General features: G+C 50.2%; 2 protein-coding genes across 2 annotated transcripts; one reads left to right on the top strand and one right to left on the bottom strand.

Annotated features, from left to right (window-relative positions):
* Positions 1–218: 218 nt before the first annotated feature.
* On the bottom strand, positions 219–6800 carry LGALSL (galectin like). Its single transcript, XM_030023760.2, has 5 exons — positions 6492–6800; positions 6250–6321; positions 6015–6103; positions 5356–5533; positions 219–2636 (listed from the first exon to the last, which is right to left on the bottom strand). Exons 1-5 carry the CDS (start codon positions 6522–6524, stop codon positions 2493–2495), a joined length of 516 nt encoding a protein of 171 aa, XP_029879620.1. The 5' UTR covers positions 6525–6800; the 3' UTR covers positions 219–2492.
* Positions 6801–6814: 14 nt separating this feature from the next.
* Positions 6815–19203, top strand: LOC115345259 (T-cell activation Rho GTPase-activating protein-like). The gene is made up of 11 exons (XM_030023758.2): positions 6815–12866; positions 12957–13076; positions 13282–13458; positions 13832–13873; positions 14036–14070; positions 14219–14272; positions 15051–15229; positions 15428–16149; positions 16377–16494; positions 16792–16937; positions 18391–19203. Exons 1-8 carry the CDS (start codon positions 12835–12837, stop codon positions 15929–15931), a joined length of 1143 nt encoding a protein of 380 aa, XP_029879618.1. The 5' UTR covers positions 6815–12834; the 3' UTR covers positions 15932–16149; positions 16377–16494; positions 16792–16937; positions 18391–19203.
* The last annotated feature ends 6966 nt before the right edge of the window (positions 19204–26169 follow it).

Genomic DNA, 26169 nt, shown 5'->3' with positions numbered 1-26169 from the left:
CTTCCTCTCTCCAGCCTCCTACTTATGGCCCATGGGACTAGCAGGAAAGCCTCAGGCAATGGCACTGCATCAGCAAACCTGGCTTTACATACCTAGTTGGAGAAAGTGCTAGGCAGGGGGGTGCTAAATATCTCTCCAAACAGAATTCATCTTCTGCCTGCATCTGCTTTGGAACCATAAAGCATTTCCAAGCTAGAGAAAAATCCAAACACCTCATGTAGAAGCACCTTTCCCTTGGATTTTTATTATCATCATCATTTTTAAGAATATATTTTGTACCGAAACACTGTCAGCATTCTTTATACAATGGAAAATGACACAGTCATCATGTATAATGTAAAAGAGTAAAAACAGAGCAAGACAGGAACATTTCATATCAAGATTCAATCTGGAGTACAAATAGAATCTGATGTACAACTTAAAAGCCACGCACCAGATAAAAAGATCATCTGGAAAACAACAGGTTCTCTCTTAATTTGGAAGGAGGAGGAAAAGTCAGGGAATGTCAATGTTAAGGCTAAAAATTCCATTTTTAACTTATACTTTGTAGGTGGCAACCTGATTCTTAACTTGGCTGCAGCAGCAGCGACATCCCCCTGGCTTTACAAAGAGATTTGCACTTGCATGAAATAAGAATCAGGCTTCTATGCTCAGAGGACTCTGATTGACCTCAACAGGCTTTGGACTAGAGCCACAGTTGGCATTTCAGCTTGCAGTCTAAGGCTTCTTAACTGCAGGCCAAATTAGCGCAAAATGAGGCTTTGCAACTGGCATTCTACCCTTAACTTTGGATATTCCAGTTCTGGTTGCTTTAAACCACAGCTTTATTGCAGGTTTAACATAGTTCTGTGTGTGAGATTCTTCTCTCTTTTTTTTTTTTTTTTTTCTTAAATACTGTGCTACAAAAGATCTTTTTGTATTCTGTGTCTTAGAAAGTCCCTATATTACATGTTTTCAAAATTGCCTAAATATATGTTTATATCATGATTATAACTACTCAGAAAGACCTGCTACAGTCTATTGTGAGCAGCCAAGGAAAAAAGTGTATTTAGTCCTAAAGAAGTCAAGAAAAGTGGCTGTGTTCATTTATAGTGTAGCACAATGACTGTGTTTATACAGCTATACCTACTATTTAAAAAGCTACTTGAAAAGTTATTATTCATGTGCAGTAGCTGATTTTCAAGCATTAATAACTTGGCTGTCTAGACAAGTTTTAATTGTCATATCAAAGGCCGAATATGTTCTCAAACAAGTGCATAAAATCTCCCATCTCCCCTGCAAAGAGGCTGGTTCTCTTTCTGAACTGAGACACTGCCAAATTTAACTTTTTCTCAGGTTATAAAAGCACAGTTAAACCTACAAATTTGCTGTTTAAGGTTTTTAAAACAGATTGACTTTAACTCAAACCTATCCTGTGCAGCAAAGTTAGTAAGCCCTGAAAAACAGTTTCTAGTGTATATGCAGAGTTCCCCCCACCCCCACCAACTACCATGCCCACGTTTTCCCAGGGCCTAGAGGGCTCTATTAAAATGTAACTAAATGTTTGATAGGAAACATGTTTTTTCAAGAATGATATGTAAAGTTTACCCAAAGAACCTAAGACATTTTGTACATTCAAAATGTTTACACTTTGCTGTTCTTAACCATCAGTAAGATTGTTCATTTTTACTAATAATACATACAATGAGTATAAATAAATAAACTACAGATAAGCTTTAAAAATTGTATTAACAATACATTGTGCAAAAACTTGTAACGATCTACATTCTATGCAAATACCCTGACTAAAATATACAGGCTGTGTCCTCACACCCTCATTCAGTTTTTGCACAGTCCTTGGGCCAAATCAGCGGCTCAGAGCAATCAGCAAAATTCCATTGCAAGCCATGGAGGTAATGCTGATTTACAACAGCAGAAGAGCTGGCCCCCAGGTGTATGCAAAAATCCCACAGAAATCAGTAGGAATTGTGCTTGACTAAGGACTAGACAGTTTGATTGTACCCCGTTAAAGTGAGTGGGAGTTTTGCCATTGATTTCCATGGGACCAGGCTCAGGCCCCTGGTAAGGACATCAGCATGTGGCCCTATGTTGTGCTACACTACTCCACTTCAGTGCAGAAACAATATTTGCAAAAGAAAAACTTTTTTTTTGTTGTCACTGCTGTTCAGTAACTGGTTTTAGCGCTGCATTTCAGAAAGTGCCTTTCTGTGAGATTTGAAACAAAACTGCAAGTCTTTCTGAATCCATTCCAATTTGATTATCCAGCACAGGTGGGCTATTTTGATCCAAGAAAAACGGCTCAATGTCTATTAACCAACAATGTTCTTCATTAGGATAAACAACAGCCCAGTTCATTGGCACAGGAGTGAAGAACTGCATGCGGAAAAGGAACGGGGCAGCCTTCCTACCATAGCTGTGTCCAGAGCTGGCTGTCACTTCTCCAAACGGACGATGGCACCTGAGCCGGTTTGGAATCTGCAGTCCTAACAAGCTCAGCCAAGTTTTGTAAGCTGAAGATCTCCATTTATCTTTATCGTGTCAATTGCTGACAGTGTTTCAATACGGTGGTAAAAATCAAAGAGCTGATGTCCATCCACAAATATTCTAAAACGGGGATGCTCGCAAAGTATCTCAACCTGTAAAAAAGTAAAATGATGAAGCATGTTGTTCACAGTGTAACTGGGAGGTTATTTCACAGAATACAAAGAGCACTCCATTAGCCTTTAAGTAGCGTTGGCGTGGTTACACAAATTGCTACTTATGTGCCACCTAACAGCCAGGGCTGAGACCAGTTTGCCCCCATGACAACAGTTACTCCGTGATGGATCTGCTCTTACTTCACAGGGACATGAATCCAATCTCACACTGTTGTGGCGGGAAGGACTCTGGAACCCAGTCCCACTGGCATCAGGGAGGTTTCGCCTCTTGGAATAATGCCAGAAACAGACTCAAACTGCTAATGACAGGGGGAAGAAATTGTATTTCCAACCCAAAACTTGCATTCCCTGCTACAGAATTTTTTTTTGCTGCAGAATGAGGGGGCAGTTCCCTCTGCAATGCTTTCCACACTTCCGTTAATTTACTGGAAGGGAGTGAACATGAGAGGAGGGATGGGTTTGCTCTCCCCTCCCATACATAGTCACAGAGCTGCTGCAGAACTAAAAGCCTTCACTATTGTGGCTGCAGACAGCCCAGGACTCCCTGTTGGACTAGACTCCATACTGGGGCTGCAGTGAGGGAAATGTGGTGCAAGATGGCTTGAATTCAGCTAGATGGTTCGCACGAGGCACAAACAGGATCAGGGAGGGACACAGCTCATCCCTCCTCCTTAGAGCCCAGCAGGAATGCTCTAGAAAAGCAACAAAGCCTGGAGCTGAACAGGCTTGGACAGGCTGGGAGACTCCTGATGTTAGGGGTGGCTTGAGAAGGTGCCCTGTAGTTAAGCTTTGGTTAACTTTGCTGGAGCTGCCCCGGCAGGAAGCAGGCATATGAGGGCACAAAAGGTACGCTTCTCGTACTAGCCCTCAGAGACCTCCAGGTCTGGACAGGTTAAGAAGAAGATCTGCAGGGAAGCCACATGTAAATCCTGGGTCATTTCAAGAGGCTTGTAGTCTGGAGTGAAGTGCTGCTTCCAGGCACTTGACTCTGCTGCTATTGCAGCATATAAAAATGGGAACGGGGCCAGTGATAAACTGACTGAGCCAAAGCCCAACTGACTTAGGGCACGTTGCACTGGGATAAGTGGCAGCAGACAGTCCAGGAAAGCTTAAGCTCCTGGGGACCTGGTAGCATACCACGTAACAGGGAAGCGCCTGTGCTGCTGCGTAGCTCCTGTGTCACTGCGGCAGGTGCATCCAGCCTTAGGCCTTGTTATGTAAAAGATATGGTTAGCCTCAACACTGCTTACGATCCATTTTTTCAGATCACCCTGGGCCACGCCAGAATGATAATTGGACTGGATCACAAGTAATTGGCAAGAACACTTAATAGTCTAATTTATTCACTGAGAGGGAGACCATCAAAGGTACAAAGTCAATTGGGAGCCTAAATTCCATTTGTGCATTGGGGAAAAAAGGAGGGGAAAAAAAAGAAAAATAACAACACCCTTTCTACAGTATCTCATGCCAAACATGCAATATTGCTGTCCTCTAATGTCAACTGTTGTTAGTGGGACACCCACAAAACATGCTCTGGGTAATTCGTCTGGCTTGTCTGAGGGCCCAGCCACCACCCACTGCAGCAGGTAGTATAACCCTCTCAGCCAGAGCAGGACCAAGCCTCCAAGCCCTTTCAAGTGCATTTCCCACACGCACCAAAGGGTGTTGCCAGTTCTGATGGGAGAGTTTGTAGAAGCAAGTAGAGCGCAACCAATTCGCAGCAAACCCGGTCATAAACACCCTCTCAAAGCCCGAGCATCTGGGGAGACGGTGAGCTTTTGGGGCTGGGGGAGATTATCTTGGGGGCAAGAAGGATTAAGAGTTTGGCAGCTGGTCAGAGCATTGGCATTTAGCAGAGGGGCCAGCGAGGTTTCATAAGAGGGGCAGGGAGGAGGAGGAGGAGGGTTTTTCTGGGTCAGCTGCATGGAGAAGGCATGCAGCCTTTTTTCATCAACGTTGTGAAGCCACTGAGAGAGAAGCAGCCCTCTGCAGCTGCATACTTTGTTAGTCCTGATTTGCAAAGACATCTTCATATAACCATAAACACTACAGATGGGAATCTGCTTCTAGGTCAATCCAGTCCATCCCCTGCACCACAACATTTCCATGTACACCATTTTCAAGTGAATACAGACTTAAATTTGACAGGAGGTTTAATCCCAGGGTTCAGAAAAGAATACCACTATTGCTTAGCTGTTTAATCTGCTAACACGAAGGGCTATGGTAAACCTCAGCATAACATCCCTGGAGACAAAGGATGAACAAGATCCTTATTAGCTGCACTAAATTGCAAACACTATATACATTAAAAAAACCATCAAAACATATGGCAGTCCCATGGAGTATTTACATTCTCCAGTAATAACTTGTAATGCGCTAATAACATAGAGGTACTTTTTAATTTATAGCTATAAAACTAAGCTCAGGAAGTGCGCTTCATCACACAGTATTACAACCTCTGACTTGTCATAGCACCCCGGCCAGGTGTTCACAGCCCCATCTGAACTGCCTGCAGTTACATGCAGCAGTGGGATCTCCACACAACTTCTGATCAATACAAACAAACGGTCAACCGGTGTCTCAAATGGAGAAGCGCGGGCTACACTGATTTCATGAGAGGCAACTTGGGTTCTGTTGCAACTGATCAAATTACACTTCTATCAGATACGGCGCATGCCTCTGTCATCCTGGTACTCACCCTAAAAGGTTGGTCCGGTATAAATGGAAAGTAAGGAATAGATGATTGCTCTTCCCCCCATTCTCCTGCTACACAAGAGTTTCTGACAAACTGTCTGTCTGTAAATACGGCTTTCAGTTCAATAGCTACATCCGCAGGAGGATCTTCCGACTCCCCGCAAGTCAGACTGATGCCAAAGCTGCAACACAAACAGAACAGCTCTCCTTCAGCCAGAAACAAGCAAATAAGCCCCAAATGCCACCGGTCTCATTTCTCAGCTTATTAAAACCACTGACGGTATAGCGGCACAGGGGGCTGATGGCTCAGCTCATTCAGGGAATGCTCCGAAAGCTCAGCAGGGACAAGAACATGGTTATAGCATATATATATGTGTGTGTGCATGTGCGTTGTGCATATATGTGTGTATATACATATATATATGCTCTATATGCTCCTTTACTCCCAAGTGAAATGTTGGGAAACAGAATCCCTTAAAGAAATGCCCCCTCTATGGGTCAAAGGAGAAATCAGCACGCTATATTTAAAATGATAAAAATAATCCCTCTCCAGAAAGGAGGGATCCGTGTGTATGTGTGTTTGTGTGTGCGCGTGTGGCCTCCGCCCGCGCCCCCTCCCCAGGCCCAGTGCCCCCGGGGCGGGCAGCCCTGCCCGGGTGTTACCTCTCGGGGTTGAGGTCCACTATGCCCATAACTAAGATCTTCTTTCCCGGCCTCATTCCTCCTTTGATGTGCCCACAGAAGGGGACGATCTGGAAAGGACAGGGGGGAGGGTGGCGAGGGTCAACTCGGCATCAGCAGCGGCCGCCGTTGTGCAGCCGGGGGCGGAGGGCGTTAAAGGGGTTAAAAAAAAAAAAACGAATAACCCCCCCCAAAACCCCAGATAAAGGTGATTTACCAGGCGAGGGAAGTACACATCAGCTTGCACCGGGGATCCTAGGGAGTTGTTTAAATGCCCGTCCTCTATTTTCTGCAGGTAAAAAGGAGAGCGCTGAGGCAGGGGCAGACGGAGCCCCTCCCGGCACCCCCACCCCGCAGGTGCCTGCCGTGGGGGGCCTGTCCTGCCTCCCCCGCCCCAGCCCCAGCCCCGTCCTCGGTCCCCGTCCCGGAGCCCCGGGGAGGCGGCAAAGCGGCACTCACCAGCGCGTCCCGCTCGGCCACGGTCCCCGCCATCTTGTGGAAGCGGCGGCGGCGCTGGGGACGGGGCGGAGGGGGACCGGCGGGGGCGGGGGAGAGAGAGGGCGGGAGGGGGGCTGTGTGGCAGCCCCGGCGGCCCAGGGGCAGCGGTGGAGCCGGAGCGGGAGCGGAGCCGGTGCAGAAGTAGGAAGGCGAGGAGGAGGAGTAGGAGGAGGAAGAGGAGGAGGAGGAGGAGGAGGAGGAGGAGGGGAGGTGGCCGGCTCTGCCTCGCCCGGCGGGGAGCCCAGCCCCTGGCCCGGGGGGGAGCCGGGCAGGGCGGGGGCTGCTGCCGCTTCCTCCGCTCCGGAGCCTGCCCCGCGGCGGGGCCCGACTGGTAGGGCCGCGGGGCCCGGCCCTGAGCGGGGAGACCTGGGCCCGGCGGGCCTGGCCGCGCTCGGGCCCGGGCCCGGGCCCCGCCGAGGGGGGGCGGTGGTGGGCCCTGGCAGGGGCGTGGGGCCTGTCGGGGATGAGTACTTGGAGGGAGGTCACAGGAGTCCCGCGCCCCTTATTTCTCGGAGCACCTTTATTTCTGAGCTTGGACACCGCGGCGAAGAGGGTTACCCAAGAGGCTAACTCCCCTTCTCCAGAGATGGAGAGGCGGCTCAGCGCCCCCCAAATGAACCGTCACGCTGCTCCCCTCCGCGCCGTCGTGCCCTGCCCCACGGCGTGGACCCCCAGGGGGGTCGAGTCCCCAGGCCGCTGCTCTGGCGGGGCACATCTCTCCCGGCGGAGGGTGGCACGGCCCGTGGCAGCGGGCGGCTGCTGAGCATGCTGCTGGGCGAATTGCAGCCGCTCGGCTAAGTCAGGCGGCAGCTCCTTTGAAATCCTCCCCGCAAACCTCCTAATGAGACACGGTAATTGCATAAGTCGGTTGGCTGTCGATGGCTCGTTACAGAGCGGGAGCTCCTGTTTACATGCAGTGTCCGTAGTTATGCAACGTGGCGGTGTCTGTGGGTGTCCCACTCTGCTGAGAGCACGGCAAAGCTCCGATGGAGGCCACCAGCCCTGCTCGAGGCTGCCATGCAATGCCAGGAATCCCTCGCCTTTACCACAGCAGGAGTGACTTGTCCCAGCAAGCATGCTGTAATGATCCTGTTGACGAGTTTAGGGTCCTGGGGGGGGGGGGGGGGGATTGAGGAAGGCTTTCTTCTCGCTTCCTTGCCACTGGGATTTGGTGGCATGAACATCTCTTTAGCAATGTGACACAGCAACTGGGCTTGGCCCGCTTTCTGCAGGACCTCACACAGGTCGCTTGGCTTTTCGTGCCTCTTACCTGTGCGTTGGGCTGGGTTGGCGAATGTCGCTGTCCTTCCTCCTCTTTGGTACTGTGAGGATTAATTATGTTGAGTAAAGTGGAGTGGAAGAAGCTAAGTCACTGCAGTGTTTAGGGTTTCAATATGACAGTGCATGTCCATTGGGAAACGCTTGCAATCAGTAGGTGATGCCATTAGAGAAATCAAGAGCTACTGAGAGTAAGTACAGATTGTGCAAGTGTTCAGACGCTTGGTTACTTTTTCAGTACTTGGTTTTTCAGTAGTGCCCACTAATTTGGGGATGTTTTCATCTCTGGATGCCCAGCTGGAGATGGCTCATAGAAGCTTATGTTTGTGCATACAGCTCTGCTGGAAGTCACGTACTGAAGTCACAACTTCCTCAGTTGCACCAGCATAGCTGGACGCAATGGCAGCAGGCATCCCTGTAGCCCAGGTCTCAGCATGGGAAAACCACTGGACTGTTTTCTTCATGCCAAAACATTGGGTGTCAGCCATCACCACATGGGAAAGCACCTTCCTCAAATACTGCCAGGAGACTGAATTCATAAACAGTGCAGTAACATGAAACCATTGCACTTTAGAAACAGTTGGCTTTTGAGTGGCCAGTTGAGTGCATTCACAAGTTCATCACAAAGAGGAACTGGAGTTAGCCTGATGGTTTTGTTAGCTCTCGTGTGCTGCTCACCTCACCAGTGCTGATGCCAGCTGCATTGTGCTTTTTTTTCTGTTGGCCTAAGAGAGAACAGAAATCTCCCTAAGCTTTTTTTTATTTATTTAGTGGTACAGTGTTACATGATGCCCAAAGAGCTCTTTTCAGCACACCTTAGCTTTTCGGCTGCTGTATAGGGAGCCACTTTATTGGATAAGATTAAATTTATTGGACATGAAATCAGGCCAGCCAGTTGTTTGTGCCAAAGCATGAATTCTTGTGAGGAGAGAGGTCATCATTATGTCTTTGTTTTGTAGCTGGTTTTAATTGAACTTTTTCATTTCATAATAATTAAATAGCAAGACTTGGCCATTTGGCTAGCTGCTTTGCCTTGTGTTTGTCTTTTTTGGCGTGTTTTCCAAAAACTAGCACAAATGCAATGTTTGTTTTGTTGGCCATGGAAAGATTGACTGGAACAACCTGCAATATGAAGCTACAATGCGGGAGGACATCCCCGTGTTTTTAAGGCACTGGTAGTCAGTGCCTTTCTGTTTCCATGCCATGTTCTTCTCTCGCCCCATAACAGCCCAGGAGGACATTGTAAATCCTGTTTGCACCACAAACAAGGCGAGGCAGCCTGAGCTGCCTCTGTGTGCCGCTGTCCTGCCTGTGTGATGGCTACTCCTCTGGTTTCTCCTAGGGAGGCGTTCTCCAGCAGAAGAGGACTACCTACCTCTGCACTGCCCGGTGGTCTGTGGAGCAGGGTTGCGTTTCTGGGCAGCACTGTGCCTCCCACCCGTGGAGGAGCTTCCCTGAGACCCAGCTTCCCAGCAGGTTCCCCTTTGTAAAGGGCTGCAGGGTGAGTCCTGCCATCTAAGCTCCTGCACTTGTTCTTCTGAAAAAGGGAGAGGTCTGAACCAAATCTGTTCCCTCACCCATGCAGTCCTTGTTAAATCACCTGCACTAAATGGGGCCTGTTCAGTATTTGTACCAGCCTTCTTGACAGGGAAGCTCTTGAGGTTTCATGCTTGAGGGCCTGAGCTTTCAGACCTCATGGTAGTAGCTGGAGCAATATGATAAATATTTGTGCTCCACTGAAATAACGCTGAGGTACAAGTTACTGAACTTGACTGGTTGACCAAGTACAAAAAACCTTGTGGATAGGTATTGTCTTCCATTTCTGGGTTCATGTAGCCCTTTGCTCAGTGGGAGCCTGAGACTCTTGAAATACTGAAAACTGTATAAAGATTAAAAAGAAGTGGCATGGTGTGAACACCGTTTGGGAACAGTTAATGACATGCCCAGCCCAGCCACCAAGGCCATGGCTGAGAACTGGCAAACCCAGAACTTCATCTTAATCACAGCACCTTGTATCTTGCAACCACTCCCTTTGATGATTTAAAAAGGTGTATCTAATTCTTAGCTGGCCTTCACTGGAAAGGAATGCAGCACGATCGCAATTTTGGTGTGGTATAATTACCCTGCCTTTCTTGCCCCATTACCACTGACATTGCTCTCCTCACGCCTGCATTTATAGGCTGACTTGTACAACTTCTGTGATTTGTTTTGCTTTTTTAATGACGTTGGTACGAAGATGGGAGGTGTTTGCTGGTTTCATGGAAGCTTCCTTTGGTTTCTGGGTGGTAAGGCACCGGAGTCCTGTTTTTTGTAAGACTTGGAGAAAGCTGAGTAATACAATAAGAGAGAAAGTCTGGGAATAAGTTTGACTGAGTGGTTAGAGCCAAGTATATAATAGTTCAGAGGAATTACTCCTTTTCAGAATTACAGCAGTAAAACTGCAGTGCTGATAAACAATTATTTGGGTTGGGTGGGTTGTTTTGACCTTTGTAGCTTTGCCACTGCAAATCATCAGGCAGAGGTCTGGGAGACCAAACCCAGCCTTGCATAAATTTGCCCTGGGTGGGTGCCCAAGGCAGGTCTTGGGAGAGGACAGTGCTGACGACATGTTGCAAGGGGCTGGAGAGCAGAGTGGAAGATGTTGTACTTGCCTGCTTGCCGTGTGGCTTCAAAGTGTCCCGAGGATGGATTCCCTTGGCACTGTGTACTGAGTCTAAAGTGTGGGGTGCCATGTACCTGTGGAAATGTTCATAAGCCTGCCCTCCCACGCTCACCCGTGGGAAAGACAAATGACAGTTATCGGTATGGACAGTGCGGGGAGGGTGTTTAGCATGCTTGTGTGCTTTCACAGGCTAGTGCTTTCACATCTTCATGGACGGAGGATGGAATCCAGGGCCAGGAGCAGCACCCCCCTCTTGACATTTATTTCATATGGCTTCCTTGCTTCTCGTTGCTTCCTGAATTATTCCGGTCTGAGTCTTGCCCTTAGGGATTCAAGTTCTGACTGTGCATGAATCCAGTGGAGAAGTCAGTTTTCTGGGGCTCTCAGTAACAGAGATTGTGTAAACTGGTGTTTAAGGAGATGGTCTTGGTGAGTAAATCATTTGGTCGCACACAGAACTGCTGCACGTCTGGTGCAGAGCACATGTGTGTCAGAAATATTTGTCTTGCGATTGTTTGCTGGAGTCTGCACCAGGAACCAAGGGCATGTACATAAAGGCATGTCACATAAGGCATTACTTGCTGGTTGAAGGCTGTTCATGTTCGAAATCTTTCAGCTCTTCCAGTCATTTATACAGAGAATCAATGTCCAAATGCATCAGAGGCTGGTCTTTCCTGCTGTGTCTTATTTGGGACTTTGGTATTATCATATTTCAACAATTTTATCCTGAATCTCATAATGTTGGTTCTTTTGTCTTTCAGTTTCAGTTCTGAGGTCTTTGTCATTTCACAAATACCTAGCTTTTATTTTATTCAAGCTTTTTTTTTTTAAAAAAGAGGCAGTTTCTAGCAATTTGAGAATTTGGCTACCTTCCTAATGACTGAAATCTAGCGGCAAATAAAAAGGATGGTTATATACATATATTTAAAAATCTTGTGATTTTCAGTCCAACCTCATGATTTTAAAGGTGAAGATTCATGACCATGGGGCATCATGCCTGCAACACATCTACCAGAGGATGTACAAAAAGACTGCTAAAGGGCTTTTACCCATAAGTATCAGCATGTCAAAAGCTCTTCTTTCTACGTACATTTTAAATTATTAGTGACTGCTGTTTATCCTCTTTCTCCCTGTCCCCTAACAAGAAGTGGCCTTGCTATTTTGGAAACAGAAAAGATGCACTTGTAATCCTCATCGCAGTGGCCCAGGGAGACCTGCAGACATACGTGAGACTGATTGCAAATGCCCCAGGCACGGACATGGGGAATCCAAGGAAAGCCACCCACCCCCCTGACCAAGGCACAGTGGCTTAGGGACCTCCTTGCTAAGCAGGTGGCAACACCACGTTGCTGCTGATTGGAAACCCTGGCCACTGCTTCCCCACTAAACTGCTGACAGAGAAGTGAAGACCATAGCTGCTGAGCACCATAAGGCAGGACCGAGCACAGGAGAAGGCAGTGAAAACAGACACAATGCGCAGTTCCCTGTGGCCACAAGAACTCATCATACAGCCACATTTTTAGGGAAGTATTTTTCTCCCTCTTAAAACTCTCTTGAACTTCACTAGGCTATGCCTGTGCTTCAGGCTGGTCTAGGTTCTGCCAATCATCCTGGGGCATGATGGTCCTAGCAAGACCAGCCTTCAGACATCCCAGGCCCTGGAGACCTGGGGGAAAGGCTGGAACAAAGAAGAGGTACCCTTAGTGCAAGAGGATCTGGTAGGATCAGGTGGAAGAGGATGAGATTAGAGAACACTTAAGCAAACTGGAAATGCACAAGTCCCTGATGGGTCCCGTTGGGGTGCACCCTCAAGTGCTGAGGGAGCTGGCAGATGGCCTTGCGAGGCCACTCTAAAAGGGAGATGTGCCTCAGGGCTGGAAGAAAACAAGCACCACATGGGCTGATGAGCAGTGCAGTGGATGGAAAACTGGCTGCGCGGCTGGGCCCAGAGGGTGGTGACCAGCGACACCGAGTCTAGTTGGAGGCCAGGAGCCAGCAGTGAACCCCAAGGCAAGGACCACTGCCAGAAGGTGGAGGGAGGTGGTCCTTCCCCTCTGCTCTGTCCTGCTTTGGGGTCCCTGGTGCAAGGCAGGCATAGCCATACTGGAGAGAACCCCCACCCCAGTGCCCGCTCCAGGGCCCCCCCCCCCCCAGTTTCCATTGGGGTCGAAACGTGGTTCAGTTGGAGCCCACAGCTATCAGAGACAGCAGGACGGAGCTGTGCTGGCACAGAGGAGTGCTGGGGGGAGGCAGGATCTGGCCGAGCAGCACTGAGCCGGCACCGGCACCTCGCTTCCCATCCTCGCTGTCGCCAACTGGGCCGCATCCCTGGTGGATGGCGAGGGTCCTCCTGTCCCAGGCGGGATGGGCCAGGCCAACTGCTGCTGCAGCTCCAGGTGGGCTCTCCCTGCAGCTTCGGGACATGCGGGCACAGCCGGGCCCTGCAGCAGCGGCCTTTCTCATGGCCACTGCTCTCTGCTCTGCAGGGAGGCTCTCACCAATGTCAAGCCAGTGCTGAGCACAAACATGCAGTTGAGCCGGGGCCACAAGAGGAGCGAGAGGTGCCTTCTCCTCCTCCAGGAGGAACTGGTGCTCGCCAAGTTGCAGTAAGACCTTCAGAGCCTAGCTGCCTCTCACCCATCCCTGGCTCTGGGACCAGGGCAGGGACACACTGGCGCCAGCCCCAGGCCCTGGGACCTTGGTGCTGAATGCACCAATGTCCGTCCCAGCGGCAGGTGGGGGACAGGGCTCTGGCTGCAGGGACCCCAAGGAGGTCACCTCCAGCTCACCGCCTGCCTCTCCTCTCTGCAGATGTGGCACCACCGTGTGCCCACAGCTCCACCTGGCCCTGGACCCACTGTGGGTGCTGAGCGGCAGGAAGGAGTCGGCAGGGGAGGAAAAAGAGGAGGAGGAGGAGGAAGGCAGTGATAAGGACAGGACCTCCCTCATGTTCGTCTGGCCTACCGGCTCCTGCATTGCCAATTTTGGGTGAGTTGTGGTGCCATGTCCCATGGCCGGGCAGGAGAGGTTCCCAACCATGCCCACGCCATCCCGTGAATGGCCTCTGCACTCCGTGCAGAGCCTGGGCAGGGAGCAAACAGCACGCCAGCAGGGACAGATTGGGGCATTTCCATGTCCTGCATACCCTGGTCACCTCTTGGTCCCCGGGAGGGAAGGGCAAAAGCAGCTGCTCTAGCAGGACGGAGGGAGCCAGGGCTTGGGCAGTGCCTCTGTACTGCTCCACGGGGCTTCGTCCTGCCCCTGTGTCCTTCCCCACGGGGCAGGGCTGTGCAGGTGGCTGCCTCTGCCCATGGGCTGGGGGGCAGGGGGGCCTGACGCTATTTCTCCTCTCTTTCTGCAGTTCCTGGGCACTGAAGGAGCTGTGGATGGGCACACTGCTGGGGTAAACCAGGGGGATGCTGCAGGCGCAGCCGGACAGGGGAACATGGCTCCCCAGCTGGGGAGAGGTGCCCCCGCAGCTGTGGGCAGCTCTCAGGCAGAGCTGCCTGACAAGAAAGAAGAGGCAGCTTGGGGCTCACCCAGCTGTCTCCCTGTCCCTTCCCAGTGCACAGGACACTAGAAGGAGCCAAGAGAGCCCAGGTGACTGACTCCCATCACTCAAACTCCTGGGGAAGGAGCTGAGCTGCCGCCATGCCGTGTGTCCAGGCTCTGTCCCCAAGCACTGGTCCTCCAGCTGAGCAGCAGAGGCATCTCTGCTCACCTTCTTCCACCTCTTCTCTCTTCCCAGTGGAGGTCATTCAGCGGCAGGAGCCTGGAGGGGCTGATGGAGGGCCAGGCAAAGGTGAGAATGGCTGCCTTTCACCTACCTCTGGCTGTGCTGGCGTGCCAAGGATCTGCGGCGAGTGGGGTGAGCTTGTGCGGGAGGGTCCCGTGGTGCTACTCAGGGAGCGGGAGAGGGTTGGGGAGCCGCCAGGAATCCTGGCATGTCCTCACTGGCAGCGCTGGGAGGAAACCTGCCGCCTGAGGCAGAGAGCCCGGGAGGGCAGAGGGTCCTAGCTTTGCCACGCTCAGGCTGCTGGTGCTGGGTGGCTGCTTGCCGGTGGCCCTTTCTGCTGTGGGGCTGCTCTCTAAGCGCAGCTTGGTTCTTACAGGCTGATCATAGGCAAGGGCCTCCGACAGTCCTGTCTAGCAACAGAGGGGGACTTTGCTGCTCACCAGGTGAGTTTTGGAAGGAAAGGCAGCCCTCCTGCAACCGGTTCAGCTGTGCTTACTTGTCCCTTGAGTGTCTCCATGAAGGTTGGGCAGCCTAAGGGGGGACGTGACCTGGAGGAGCAAGGACACCCACTGGACAGCAGCTGCTAGACGTGGTTCTGTCGGGACATGGAGCCTCTGCTGCTGCCCACAGCTTGGAGGAGGGCAGGGTGAGGGCTGGGCCAGGCCATTCCAGTGGCACGCTGGCTCTCAGGGGCCTCCGAGCTGGAGCCGCGGTTCCAGCTGCTGGCTTCCTGCCCGTCCTGCTGCACCGCTCAGCACCACACTGCAGGCAGGGTAGGGCAGTCTCTGGGAGCGCTGGCCTGGTGGTCTCCATTGACAGGCTCTTGCTCCGTTTTCCTTTGCAGCAGGAGGGAGCAGCAGCACGAGGAAGAGGAGGGGGTTGCCCTGGCCCTTTGCTCTGCGTCGGACCCTGGCAGCTGCCCAGGTGCCAGGGCAGGCAAGCTCCGGCTGCAGCAGGACACTCTTTGGCCAGTCCCTGGCAGCCCTCTGCAGGGAGGCCGGCACACTGCCCCATCCCATCCAGGTAAGCCAGCCTGGCCAGGGGGTCCCCAGCTCTCCCTCCGGATGCTCCATAGAGGCGGTGGGTGTCCCCAGGAGCTCTGGGGACAGGGGATTGGGCTCTTCACCCCCAGCAAGGAGCCAGGTGTGGGGCAGTGCTCTGACCACTGCTGCTGGAAGGCAGCTCCTCAGCCAAGCAACGGTCCTCCTGCCTCTCCTGCAGGAGCTGCTGGCTGTCCTGCAGCAGGAAGGGCCTTTGACAGAGGGGATATTCCACAGAGCTGCCAGCAGGACAGCGTTTTGGGAGCTGTGGGAGGCCCTGGACCGTGAGGCAGACATCGACCTGGGAAGCCAGCCTGTGCTGCTGCTGCTGGCCATCATCTTGAAGGTGAGTGCTTCTGACCTGCAGCTGGAGGAGCTCCGGGCTGGCCTGGAGTGTTCAAAGGCTCAGATGGAGCCCTTGGCCTTGCAGGACTTCCTCCAAAGCATCCCCTCCAAGCTCCTCGTGAACAACCTCTACAAGGACTGGGTAGCAGCCATGCAGAAGACCAGCAGGGAGGAGAAGTTTGAAGAGCTGAAAGCGCAAGTGTGGGCAGCAGCCTGCCTGTTGATCAGGAGCGCCGACCACTGCCTGAGAGCACCTGGAAAGCTGTGCAACACAGCTGCTGGCTCCCGCCTCCCTCGGGCAAGCCTGGGGATGGCTGTGGGGCAACATCTGGTTTATTAACCTTGTGTTCCTGTTCCCTCACGGTGGCTGAGAAGTTGCCTGCAGCCAATCTCCTCCTCCTGAAGTGGCTGCTGTCCCTCCTCCATCATATCGGCCACAACACAGCTGCCAGCAAGATGAGCTGCAGCAACCTGGCCGTCTGTGTTGGGCCTAATCTGTTGAGCCCACCCAATGAGGACCTGCTCCCACTGGAGGCCATGCTGGAGGTCACTGAGAAGGTACGCTGTATTGCCCAGCCGGCTGCAGCCTTCCTGGCCCATTGGAGCTTGGCTGCTTGGAGGTCTCTGGATGCCTCCTCCCTTGAGCAAATGCTGGTGGGGTGGCTGCCCAGAAAGGCAGTCCCACAGCCACAGCCTTCTCCGCAGAAGCAAGGGTCAGGAGTGGGAAAGGCTGCTTGGTCCGTTTTCAGGCAGCTGGGTTGAGACCAAGGGTTTGATGTGTGCAGGTGAAGGTGCTGGTGGAGTTTCTGATGGAGAACTGCAGGGAACTCTTTGGGGAGGAGACAACTGACTCTTTCTGACCAGCAGCCAAGGAGTCGCCAGCCATTATGGAGAGACCCAGAGGTGAGAGGAGGGACTGAGGGTTGTCACAGGCTGGGGCTGGGAATGCCAGAAATGTCAGCATCATTTCTGGCATGGCTGGGCATCGAGTGTTGTCCTCTCAGCCCTGCTTGTCCTGTGGCCTGTTTGGCCACTGCCTCTTGGGGCGTGAATGGTTTGCTCTGCAAGATGAGTTGAAGACTGCAGGCAGGACATCAGACGGCTGAAATCATAAGTGACGTAGGGCTTTGGGTGGGTTTTGCTTGAGCTGTTTTACTTTCAAGAAGTCACTTCTTTGCTGCACGTGCTTTTTCTTTCTAGATCTGCATTTGGACGAGCGAAACATCCCTGCAGTCACAGCAGACACCAGGCATCAAGCAGAAGCCTTGCCGCACAGCCCCCCCTCTCTGCTTGGTGTCCTCAATGAAGCAGGGGGAGATGGGGTGGTGGAGTCTGAAATGGGAGAGGTACGTCAGATCCTCAAACACTGACAGTGTGTCTGATGTAGGAGAGGGGGTTTCTGATGAGGCCAAGTCACTGCTGTGCCTCTGCCTGGCAGTAGAGCTGGTGGGTGTCCAGGTTATTCCTCCACCCCCCGGGATAATACATAGTAAGGAAGACTGGCAAGGCTGTTTCTCAAATGCACTAGTGTGGTGGGTTGACCCCGGCTGGACGCCAGGTGCCCACCAAAGCCGCTCTATCACTCCCACTCCTCAACCGGACAGGGGAGACTTGTCAGACCTACAGGCTTGTAGGTCAAGATAAGGACAGGAAGAGATCACTCAACCAATTACCGTCACAGGCAAACCAGACTTGACTTAGGGAAAATTAACTTAATTTACTGCCAATCAAACCAGAGTAGGGTAATGAGAAATAAACCCAAATCTTAAAACACCTTCCCCTCACCTCACCCTTCTTCCCAGGCACAGCTTCACTCCGGAATTCTCTACTTACCCCCACCAGCGGCACAGGGGGACGGGGAATGGGGGTTATGGTCAGTTTATCACACGTTGTCTCTGCTACTTCATCCTCTTCAGGGGCAGGACTCCTCACACTCTTCCCCTGCTCCAGCGTGGGTCCCCCGCCGGGTCACAAGTCCTGCCAGAAAACCTGCTCCAACATGGGCTCCTCTCTCCATGGGTCTGCAGGTCCTGCCAGGATCCTGCTCCAGTGCGGGCTTCCCACGGGGTCACAGCCTCCCTCGGGCATCCACCTGCTCCGGCGTGGGGTCCTCCGTGGGCTGCAGGTAGATATCTGCTCCACCGTGGACCTCCATGGGCTGCAGGGGGACAGCCTGCCTCGCCATGGTCTTCCCCACGGGCTGCAGGGGAATCTCTGCTCCGGTGCCTGGAGCACGTCCTCCCCCTCCTTCTTCACTGACCTGGGGGTCTGCAGGGTTGTTTCTCTCACATGTTCTCACTCCTCTCTCCCGCTGCAGTTTCTGTGCTGCAGCAACTTTTTTTCCCTTATTAAATCTGTTATCCCAGAGGCGCTGCCACTGTTGCGGATGGGCTTGGCCTTGGTCAGCAGCGGGTCCGTCTTGGGGCCAGCTGGCATTAACTCTATCAGACACAGAGGAAGCTTCTAGCAGTTTCTCACAAAAGCCACCCCTGTAGCCCCCCCAAAACCTTGCCATGCAAACCCAATACAACTAGGCATGTGCTTAATCAAACAAAATGCCCACAAAATACCTACAAAAAGACAGGGGGGAGTAGCTGCCAACTTCAGAGGGGTTTTGCTCAGGTCCCGCTTCATCAAGTCTATTTTGGGGAGGCGGGGCGACTGTCTGTGCAAGATGTGGCTGCTGCAAACCAGCTAAAGGGATCTGCTCTGGAGAGCTAAGGTAGCAATGGGGCAAACAGTCGCTTATGACTGCAGGTCATCTCTTGCCACCCGCCAACTCCAGCATTTCTGTTGTAGACACCTCCAGCTTTGCCTCTGACCACCCCCGAGAGCGTGGCAGACTCCCTCGGGCACCCAGAAGAACTGGCGAGCTGTTCAGGGGAAAGAAGCTAAAATGAGCTTGCTTTGGTTAAAATCAGAACTGACTCCAGTGGGTCGTGGCTCTCCCTAATTAATACCACTGTGGGACGGAAAGGTTTGCAGGCTCTCCCCAGGACAAGGAAAACAGAAGAAACCAAAAAGAGAAAACAGGGCTGGGGAGAGGAGAGTGAAAGCTACGTGGAAAAGAAGAGGAGGAAGAGAAAAAGTTTTGGGGGATTGACCAATGAAAAGATGCAGGAAGGTGCAGAAGGTCAGGAAGCCCAGGTGTGTACCATGCTCTGCTGCCCATCTTTCTCAACTCTCGACACTGCTCTAAGTCAGTCCAGCTCACTGACAGGGGACGGCGAGGGATGGTGCTGTGCAGGGTTTGGAAAGAACTCCAGGGCAGCTCCCCAGGGGCTCCCGATCAAGCCCTGCTGCGTGGCACCAGGGCACTGTGCATCTCTGCACATGCACAGGTCTCTAAGGGCATTACCCATGGGGATAAGGCCCCAGAGCCATTCCGTAGCCAATGGCAGCAATAGCTCTCTCTCCTGGGCCATAAACAATTCCTTGTAAATAGTGTTCCCCAAGAAAGGGGAACAAAATCCTGCCTCTTCCTGCCTTTATGGATTTATCAGAGCTTTCTGACTGTCATTGCAGGTGCTGGTTCATTTTCACTGGCTGAACCGCTATGACTGCTGCATCCCCACAGTTCATGTCCACAATAAAATGACCTTTTCTCTCTTCTGACTGTGTCTGCCATAGGATATTCTGTTGTGGGGAGCTGTTGTTTTGTGATGAATCCTCGGGGAGGAGTTTGGGATCATCCCTTGTTCGGCATCCTTTCCAGTAGGCATCAGGGCTGAGTTGAGGTGCTTTAGGAGTGAAACCAGAGCACAATATCACACAGGCTGGAAGGGACCTGTGGAGGTCATCTGGTCCAACATCTACTCAGGCAGGCTCACCTAGAGCAGGTTGCCCAGGACCATGTCCTGGTGAGTTTTGGGTATCTCCTTGGAGCAGTGCCATGAGGTCAGAGCAAGGGCAAGGCATAGGCAGGGCATGGTGGCCAGGAAGGGCTAAAGGTCCACTGCAGCCACTGTTGCCTGCAGCTTGCTGTCCCCTGCAGCCATCCTCCTTGCACACTGATTGTCGGGGAGTTTTCTCAGACCCCCCTAACTCATGGCAATGGTATAGATTAACTTCCACGCTGGGGAGTATAAATGTGTCAGCTCACCCAAAAAGCTTTTGAAGCAGCTCCAACAGCAGCCGGACTGCTGAGGCTTTTGTGTATCCCCGTGTGATACAGAGGACACCCGCACCGTGATGGAGGAGGAAGGATGAGCACTCTCACCATCGACTCGGGAACTATTTTGCTCATAAGTGCGCAAGTTACAAGTTATGAGTTACAGATTACCAGTTATGAATTAGAGAACTTGTGAGTTCAAAACCTAATGAATTAAGTTGTGAATGAGTGAATCCACATTAGGCTATTCCGTACGAAGGGGATTGAGCCCTTGTTTGCCATTTTTGTTTGTTTGTTTGTTTGTTTTCCTAATGAGCTCATAAAATATAGTTGAATTTATATAGTTTGAATTTATAGTTGTCCTGTAAATGTGAGAGATCGAAACAGACCATGACACTTCTCAGTCCAGAAGAGGCTTCCTGTTGCTTTGCATGGTCTGCAGGACAGGGTGGCAGCTGTTTACTATTTTGAGAAGCTCCACAGAAAATATTCTTCATCTGTAAGTTAAAAGACCTGCCTTAATATTTCTGTTTTTACAGTGCTGGTTTCAGCTGGGATAGAGTTAATTGCCTACCTCATAGCTGGTATAGTGCTATGTTTTTGAGTTTGGTATGAGAAGAATGTTGATAACACGCTGATGTTTCCAGTTGTTGCCAAGTAGTGTTTAGACTAAGTCAAGGATTTTTCAGCTTCTCACGCCCAGCCAGCAAGAAGGCTGGAGGGGCACAAGAAGTTGGGAGGGGACACAGCCAGGACAGCTGACCCAAACTGGCCAAAGGCTATTCCATACCATGTGACGTCATGCCCAGTATATAAACTGGGGGGAGTTGGCCTGGGGGGATCGCTGCTCAGGAGCTAACTGGGCATCGGTCAGTGAGTGGTGAGCAACTGCATTGTGCATTACTTGTTTTGTATATTCCAATCCTATTATTATTAATGTTATTTTATTAGTGTTATTATTATCATTATTAGTTTCTTCCTTTCTGTTCTGTTAAACTGTTCTTATCTCAACCCATGAATTTTACTTTTTTTTCTGATTCTCTCCCCCATCCCACTGGGTGGGGGGGAAGTGAGTGAGCAGCTGCGTGGTGCTTAGTTGCTGGCTGGGGTTAAACCACGACAGTGCTTTCTGCAAATGAAACCTGGAACATGGGAATCGCATCTTTACATTTTAATTGCCAGCCCCAGCAGTTAAAGTTATATGCAGAGCAAATTCTGCACTCAATCATATGTGGGCAACGTCGTGGTTTTGCTGGATGTCACTGGTTGGTCCAAAGTGGTGCACTGGTTTTGGTGCATTAGGAGCAGAGTCAGCGTCTGACTGAGTCCCAAACATCTGCAGGTACAGCATAAGACTGACAACTGCCCTTCATCCTCCAACAGTGCCTTTAGAAGACCCCAGTTCAGTTTGCACATCTGCCCAGGCTGGGAATGAGGCCATTCCTGAGAAGACAAGGAGAGATGGAAACCGCTTTGGGTGGCTGATCAAGCCAGGGTTTCACTGCCTGTGCACATTGCTTTCAGGTGCTGTATTCTCACTCACAGCATGTTGCAGTCTGAACTCGTCTTCCCATCTGGGTCACATGAGGTAACCTCCATTAGTGACACTTTGCTCTGACAAGCATCCTGCTGTGTGTTGCAGCAGTTCAGGGCTAAATAATTTATTTTGGAAGCACATTTTGTGCATGACTTAGAACATGGAAGAGAACAGGAATATTGCAACAGTGAACTGTGGGGTGGACAAATACGCTCTGCCCTATAGTTTCTAAGCATTGCACTTTGCCATCCATTGCTTCAAAATTGCTTTCTCTGGGTGTTTTTTTCAGGGTGGTTCACTGATTTCCGTTTTTAATAATAAAGGTGAATAAACAAAAGAAAAAAACCATGACGATATATTACCTAGCTTTTAAAATAGAGTGAACGCACATATGTGCCACAGCACACTTCATCTGTGGACATCAAAGCGTATCACAGAGGTCATAATCCTCATTTCAAAGATGAGGAAACAGGTACTGAGAGGGAAAGTGGCTTAGCAGGTCAGTGGCAAAGCAGGGCAAGAGTCTCGCGAGCGTGTACTGCAGGTGGAGATGAGGGAGCAGAGGAGAAGAAACCCATCCTTGCCTCATCAGGACAGCCCAGGTCCCAAGTGTAATGAAGGCACCGTGACACTACAGGGAGAGCAGCAAATCATGCCACAAGCCGTGCAGGCAGCAAAGCCTGGTTTCCTCCAGTTTTGTGTCTAAAGGGTAGTCCAGGGGTTGTCTGACGTTGGCCTTTGGTGGTGCAATTGCAGGGTGCCTCTGCGGCCTTGCCCTCACTAAGGGGACTGGTGGAGTCTGGCTCCTCAGCTTTGTTGTCTGTTTTCCCAAAACTTTTGGGTACTTGAGAAGTTTTGAGCCTTTCTGTCAGGTGTGATCACTGTGAGCTAGTGGAGTCACAAAGAATACGTCCTTGCATGCACACACAGACAAGTCTGTCTTGGCATTGCAATATAGGGTGTAACTTATCCTATGGAACTATGCAATCAGTCAATGTTTTAATATTGTAGATCTGTGGGTTTGAACTTTTTTTCTCTGTAACAGAGTTCTGAAAGTGGATAAAGGGTGGTACAGCAAGGATGTTCACGATGCTGATTCGGTAGCCGCTCTCGTTTAATCTTACGGGAAAATTTTTCCCAAGACGAAACACAAAATTGGGCTTCCAACTCTGTAGCTGCACCTTCTTTGAGCCCTGAGAGACTCACTATGAAGTGAGATTCATTCAGGTTATTCATTTGATGAATAACTTGAGTGAGAAGACTTTTTTATGCCTGCAGCCATGCCGCCTTGGGTCATGGTCCTGTCATATCTCATTACCCAGAGAGGGAGAGGTTGAACAGGAATTTTGGTGTGAAATTCTGAAGTAGTGATTTTCAAGCTTTCTTGATTTGTGAACTCTGAAAATACTTTGGGGGGCTGTTCAGCCTCCTTGATGGTAAATTGAAACCTACTGATAAGAAGTTGGTTTTCTTAGCTTTAATGGACCCATTAAAGGTAGGCCATGGATGCCACAGGTCTACTGGCCAAAAGTTGAAAACAATTGCTCTAAGGAACAAGCCTGGTATTTCAGGAGTGCTTCTCATGCCTCAGGAGGGAGCATCTTTCTCTCTAAGCACTAGAAGACAGCCACTCTATGAGTCTATAGAGCTTCAAGGCATGATATGGCCATGAGTTAATTGAAGATCTTAAGAGTATTTTTCATAAAGGCATTTGCCTCTGAAAGTTAGACAGAATTTGGTGGATTCTCCCTCTCTACTCATATTGTTGGAAGCAGCAAAATCAATGGGAGTCAGGACCCAACATCCTGGCTCTGTCTGTAGGAGAGCATCCGTGCTCTGGTTGTGCATGTGTGAAGACGTCTGTCTGGGCTTGCCCCTTGCACCTGTATGTGTGCAGGGTGCTGTTGGACATGCTGTCTTCGGGAGGTCAGCCCTTGGCTCAGGGAACAGACTGTCCACCTTTGTCATGAGCTGCGCTACACAACTGGTAGCTATTCATCATGAAAACTGCTTTGAAATGACTTGCAGTGTAACCTTCTGATTAATAGTGCATCCCTGTCTGCTTTCTGCTTCTTCAGACAAAAGTTACAAAAGGTGGGTAGTAGGGGTAAGTTGTCTAGCTTTGGCATTCACCCTCTTTGACCTTCAACTCTTTTTTCTTGATGAAGTCCATGCTACCCATCAATTAAAAAGACACAGCGTTGTTCTTAGCCTACAGGATGGTTGTGAGAGTTTTAATAACAAACTCTTCTAGATCATCAAGTGAAATGTGCTATATAAATGCAGATTAATGTTACCAGAAACCCTGCAGGTTCTTTGCCTTGTGTGTCTCTTCTGTGGTGTCTGCCAGCAGACCTGAATACATTTGCTGCTCAGATTACTGATCTCAGATGTAATATATCAACTGAACAGACTTTTGTTCTTTATGTTTTAAATATTATAGTGCATTGTATCATGCAACCTATGATAATACTGTTTAGCATCTCTGTTATTAGAGCATCTCTTCGTACTTCTGTTGTTACAGGTCCCAGAGGCATTGTTTAGGAGCAGACCTCAAAGACTTAGTAGTACTTCAGTTTTCCAGATAGGAAAACTGAGGCCCATTTTCCAAGTAAAAACTCCAAGCCAGTGGTGTAGAAACTGGGTCTCCTACCTCTCACATGCTTTCTCTCCAAGCACTGAGAAACTGTGCTTTCACAAGTACTGAAGACTATAAATTATAAGACCTCAACATGGAATTTGCAAGTGAAAGTAAGTTCGCTAAACAGAATTTTTTCTCCCTCCACATGCTGTGAGTGACACTTCCACTGCGACCTGCAGCGGGTGGGATCCTGGTGTGTCTGGTTACTCTTGGCAGGATGATTTATCTGGAGGGGAGAGCCCTCACCCATTAGCAATGGTTCCTGTTCTACTGTTTGGATATTGAATGTCTTACATCCCCAGGTGCTTCACTAATATTCTTCTCTTAATACCAAGCCTTTTCACTGGTTACCAATAGGTTCCTTGGACTAGCAAGTCATTACAGGCTGTTGTTCAAAAAGAGTTATTTGGGGAACATACACAAATGGTGGTGGAGAAGGGATACCTGAAGATCCCTCTTCTTCACACCTTACCGGGAGAATATCCTTATTACTGGGTGAGGTAGTTGTGGTCCTCCATCTTTCCTGTTTCATGAACCTAACATTCCTCGCTGCCCGGTGGTCTGATGTCAAGAGAGCCAAGAAATATTTCCCTCCCTCCAGCCAATGTGGGTGCTTTGAAAGGAGGTGCTGGCTTGATCTCTATTAGACTGAAGATAGCAATTCTATGTCTGCCTTGCCTTTGGTGAGTGTCCTTGTCCCCTTGGTTGATGCATCGAACCTTGGCGTGGCAATGTGAGAGGTAAAGCAAGGAACAATGCTCTCTTGTGCCCACATACCGGTGGAATTCAAAATCCACCTCAAGGAGGCAGGGGACCCATTTCCTTAGCATTCCTTATTGGCCATTTTAGGTGTTAATTGCAATTAGCCAGCAATTATGGCACCTCCTATTGGAGGTGTAGGTGAGTAGCTGGGGTTCAGGAGCCAGGCACCTGGAAGGGAGGTGTGGGAGCTGCTGTCACCACACCTAAACCCTTTGTCAGTCTGTGGCCAGAGCGCCCAAGGTGAGTAATTGTTATTGATGGAGGAGCTGCCTCGTTTGTCCACTGAATAAATAAAGCAGATTTTCCAGCTGTTCCCTCTGCCGAGTCTCTCCCAGCTCCTTCCAACTTCCCCACATCGCTCCCTCTTCCTAACCTCCCCATCTTTTCTCTGTGGCTTCCTCCTGCAGTTTCAGCTCTGGCAGGCAACTCCCAGGGTGGTATGGTCTTCCCAACCGAAGAGGGCTTTCCAAGGGCAACCTGAATGTCCCGAAAAGTTGCCTGTAGAACCCTCTTCCCAAAATCATCCCTGTCAAAAAGTGATTTTTTTGCCTTGCATTGCAATGGTCATATTTAATTGTTAGTTAAATATCAAGGTCACCAGCCACTCCTATTCCTAAAGAAACACTATGCCTTTTAAACAAGCAGTGCTGGAGGGCAAGGGCATTTACTGACCAAACCATCTGCAGAAGAGCTGACCTTTCCATTTGCCCTTCAACACTCAGGTTGCCATATTTTCGCAGAACCTGTGATCTGAATAATAAGCTAGTGTCCTGCCAGGGTGGCTGGTCCTGAGGTGCCCATGTTTCCTGCCACTTGTTTCAGTAACTGCAATGATTTCAGCATCCTTATGAAAAACAATTCAGACAATCCATCGGGTCTTTCCAAAAGCAGAAATGCAGCACGATGGGACACACCAGAACCCATTTTGAAAGTAGTACACTAGTTGAATGGACAGACCCCGCGGGCACTCTAGGTCAATATACAATAATGGCAGCGCTGTATGAAGCTTTTATTCCATCAGAGCAGCTCTATCACATTGATTTGTGCCAGAGAATAGCTGGGTAGCTCTTTTGTGCGTAAATCCACTTCCTAACCTGGCAGACTTTAGAGCACAAAAGTGTCAGCGAGATATTGGTTCTTGTTTCTTCCATGTGTTCTGACAGGGATATGTGTCTGGTCCCCTTTGCTGAGGGTACAGCTCCTTTAGAAATGCTTTTTGTGGAGGAACTTTACTTGCGGAAAGAATTAGTTTTAATGACAGTTTTATGCCGTTCAAATGTTAAAGTCTTTGCATAGCAGAGGTACATGTGGTTATTCTAGCATAAAAATGCATGTGTTTGCATGGTTCTGGGAATAAGTATAAATTATGCTAGCAAGAACATGTTTTTTGTTTATATGTTGGGAAATCCAGTACTGTAATTGAATATAACTCTAAACAAAATAAGCCTGGCGCTATTTTTCATTCACAGGCCACCAAGCAGAAATATATCCTCATCATCACCATATTGACAAGGGCAACTGTGAGGG

This window comes from Aquila chrysaetos, chromosome 8 (genome assembly GCF_900496995.4).
Source record: "Aquila chrysaetos chrysaetos chromosome 8, bAquChr1.4, whole genome shotgun sequence".
Taxonomy (NCBI): Eukaryota; Metazoa; Chordata; class Aves; order Accipitriformes; family Accipitridae; genus Aquila; species Aquila chrysaetos.
This window is presented reverse-complemented; position numbering and strand designations above follow the sequence as displayed.

Coding starts and splice junctions, on each gene's coding strand:
- LGALSL (XM_030023760.2), bottom strand. CDS start 6,524: ATGGCGGGGACCGTGGCCGAGCGGGACGCGCTG. Junction 6,104..6,249: donor ATGTGTACTTCCCTCGCCTG/GTAAATCACCTT, acceptor TGTCCTTTCCAG/ATCGTCCCCTTCTGTGGGCA. Junction 2,637..5,355: donor TACCGGACCAACCTTTTAGG/GTGAGTACCAGG, acceptor ACTTTTTTACAG/GTTGAGATACTTTGCGAGCA.
- LOC115345259 (XM_030023758.2), top strand. CDS start 12,835: ATGGGCCAGGCCAACTGCTGCTGCAGCTCCAG. Junction 12,867..12,956: donor AACTGCTGCTGCAGCTCCAG/GTGGGCTCTCCC, acceptor TCTGCTCTGCAG/GGAGGCTCTCACCAATGTCA. Junction 14,071..14,218: donor AAGGAGCCAAGAGAGCCCAG/GTGACTGACTCC, acceptor CTCTCTTCCCAG/TGGAGGTCATTCAGCGGCAG.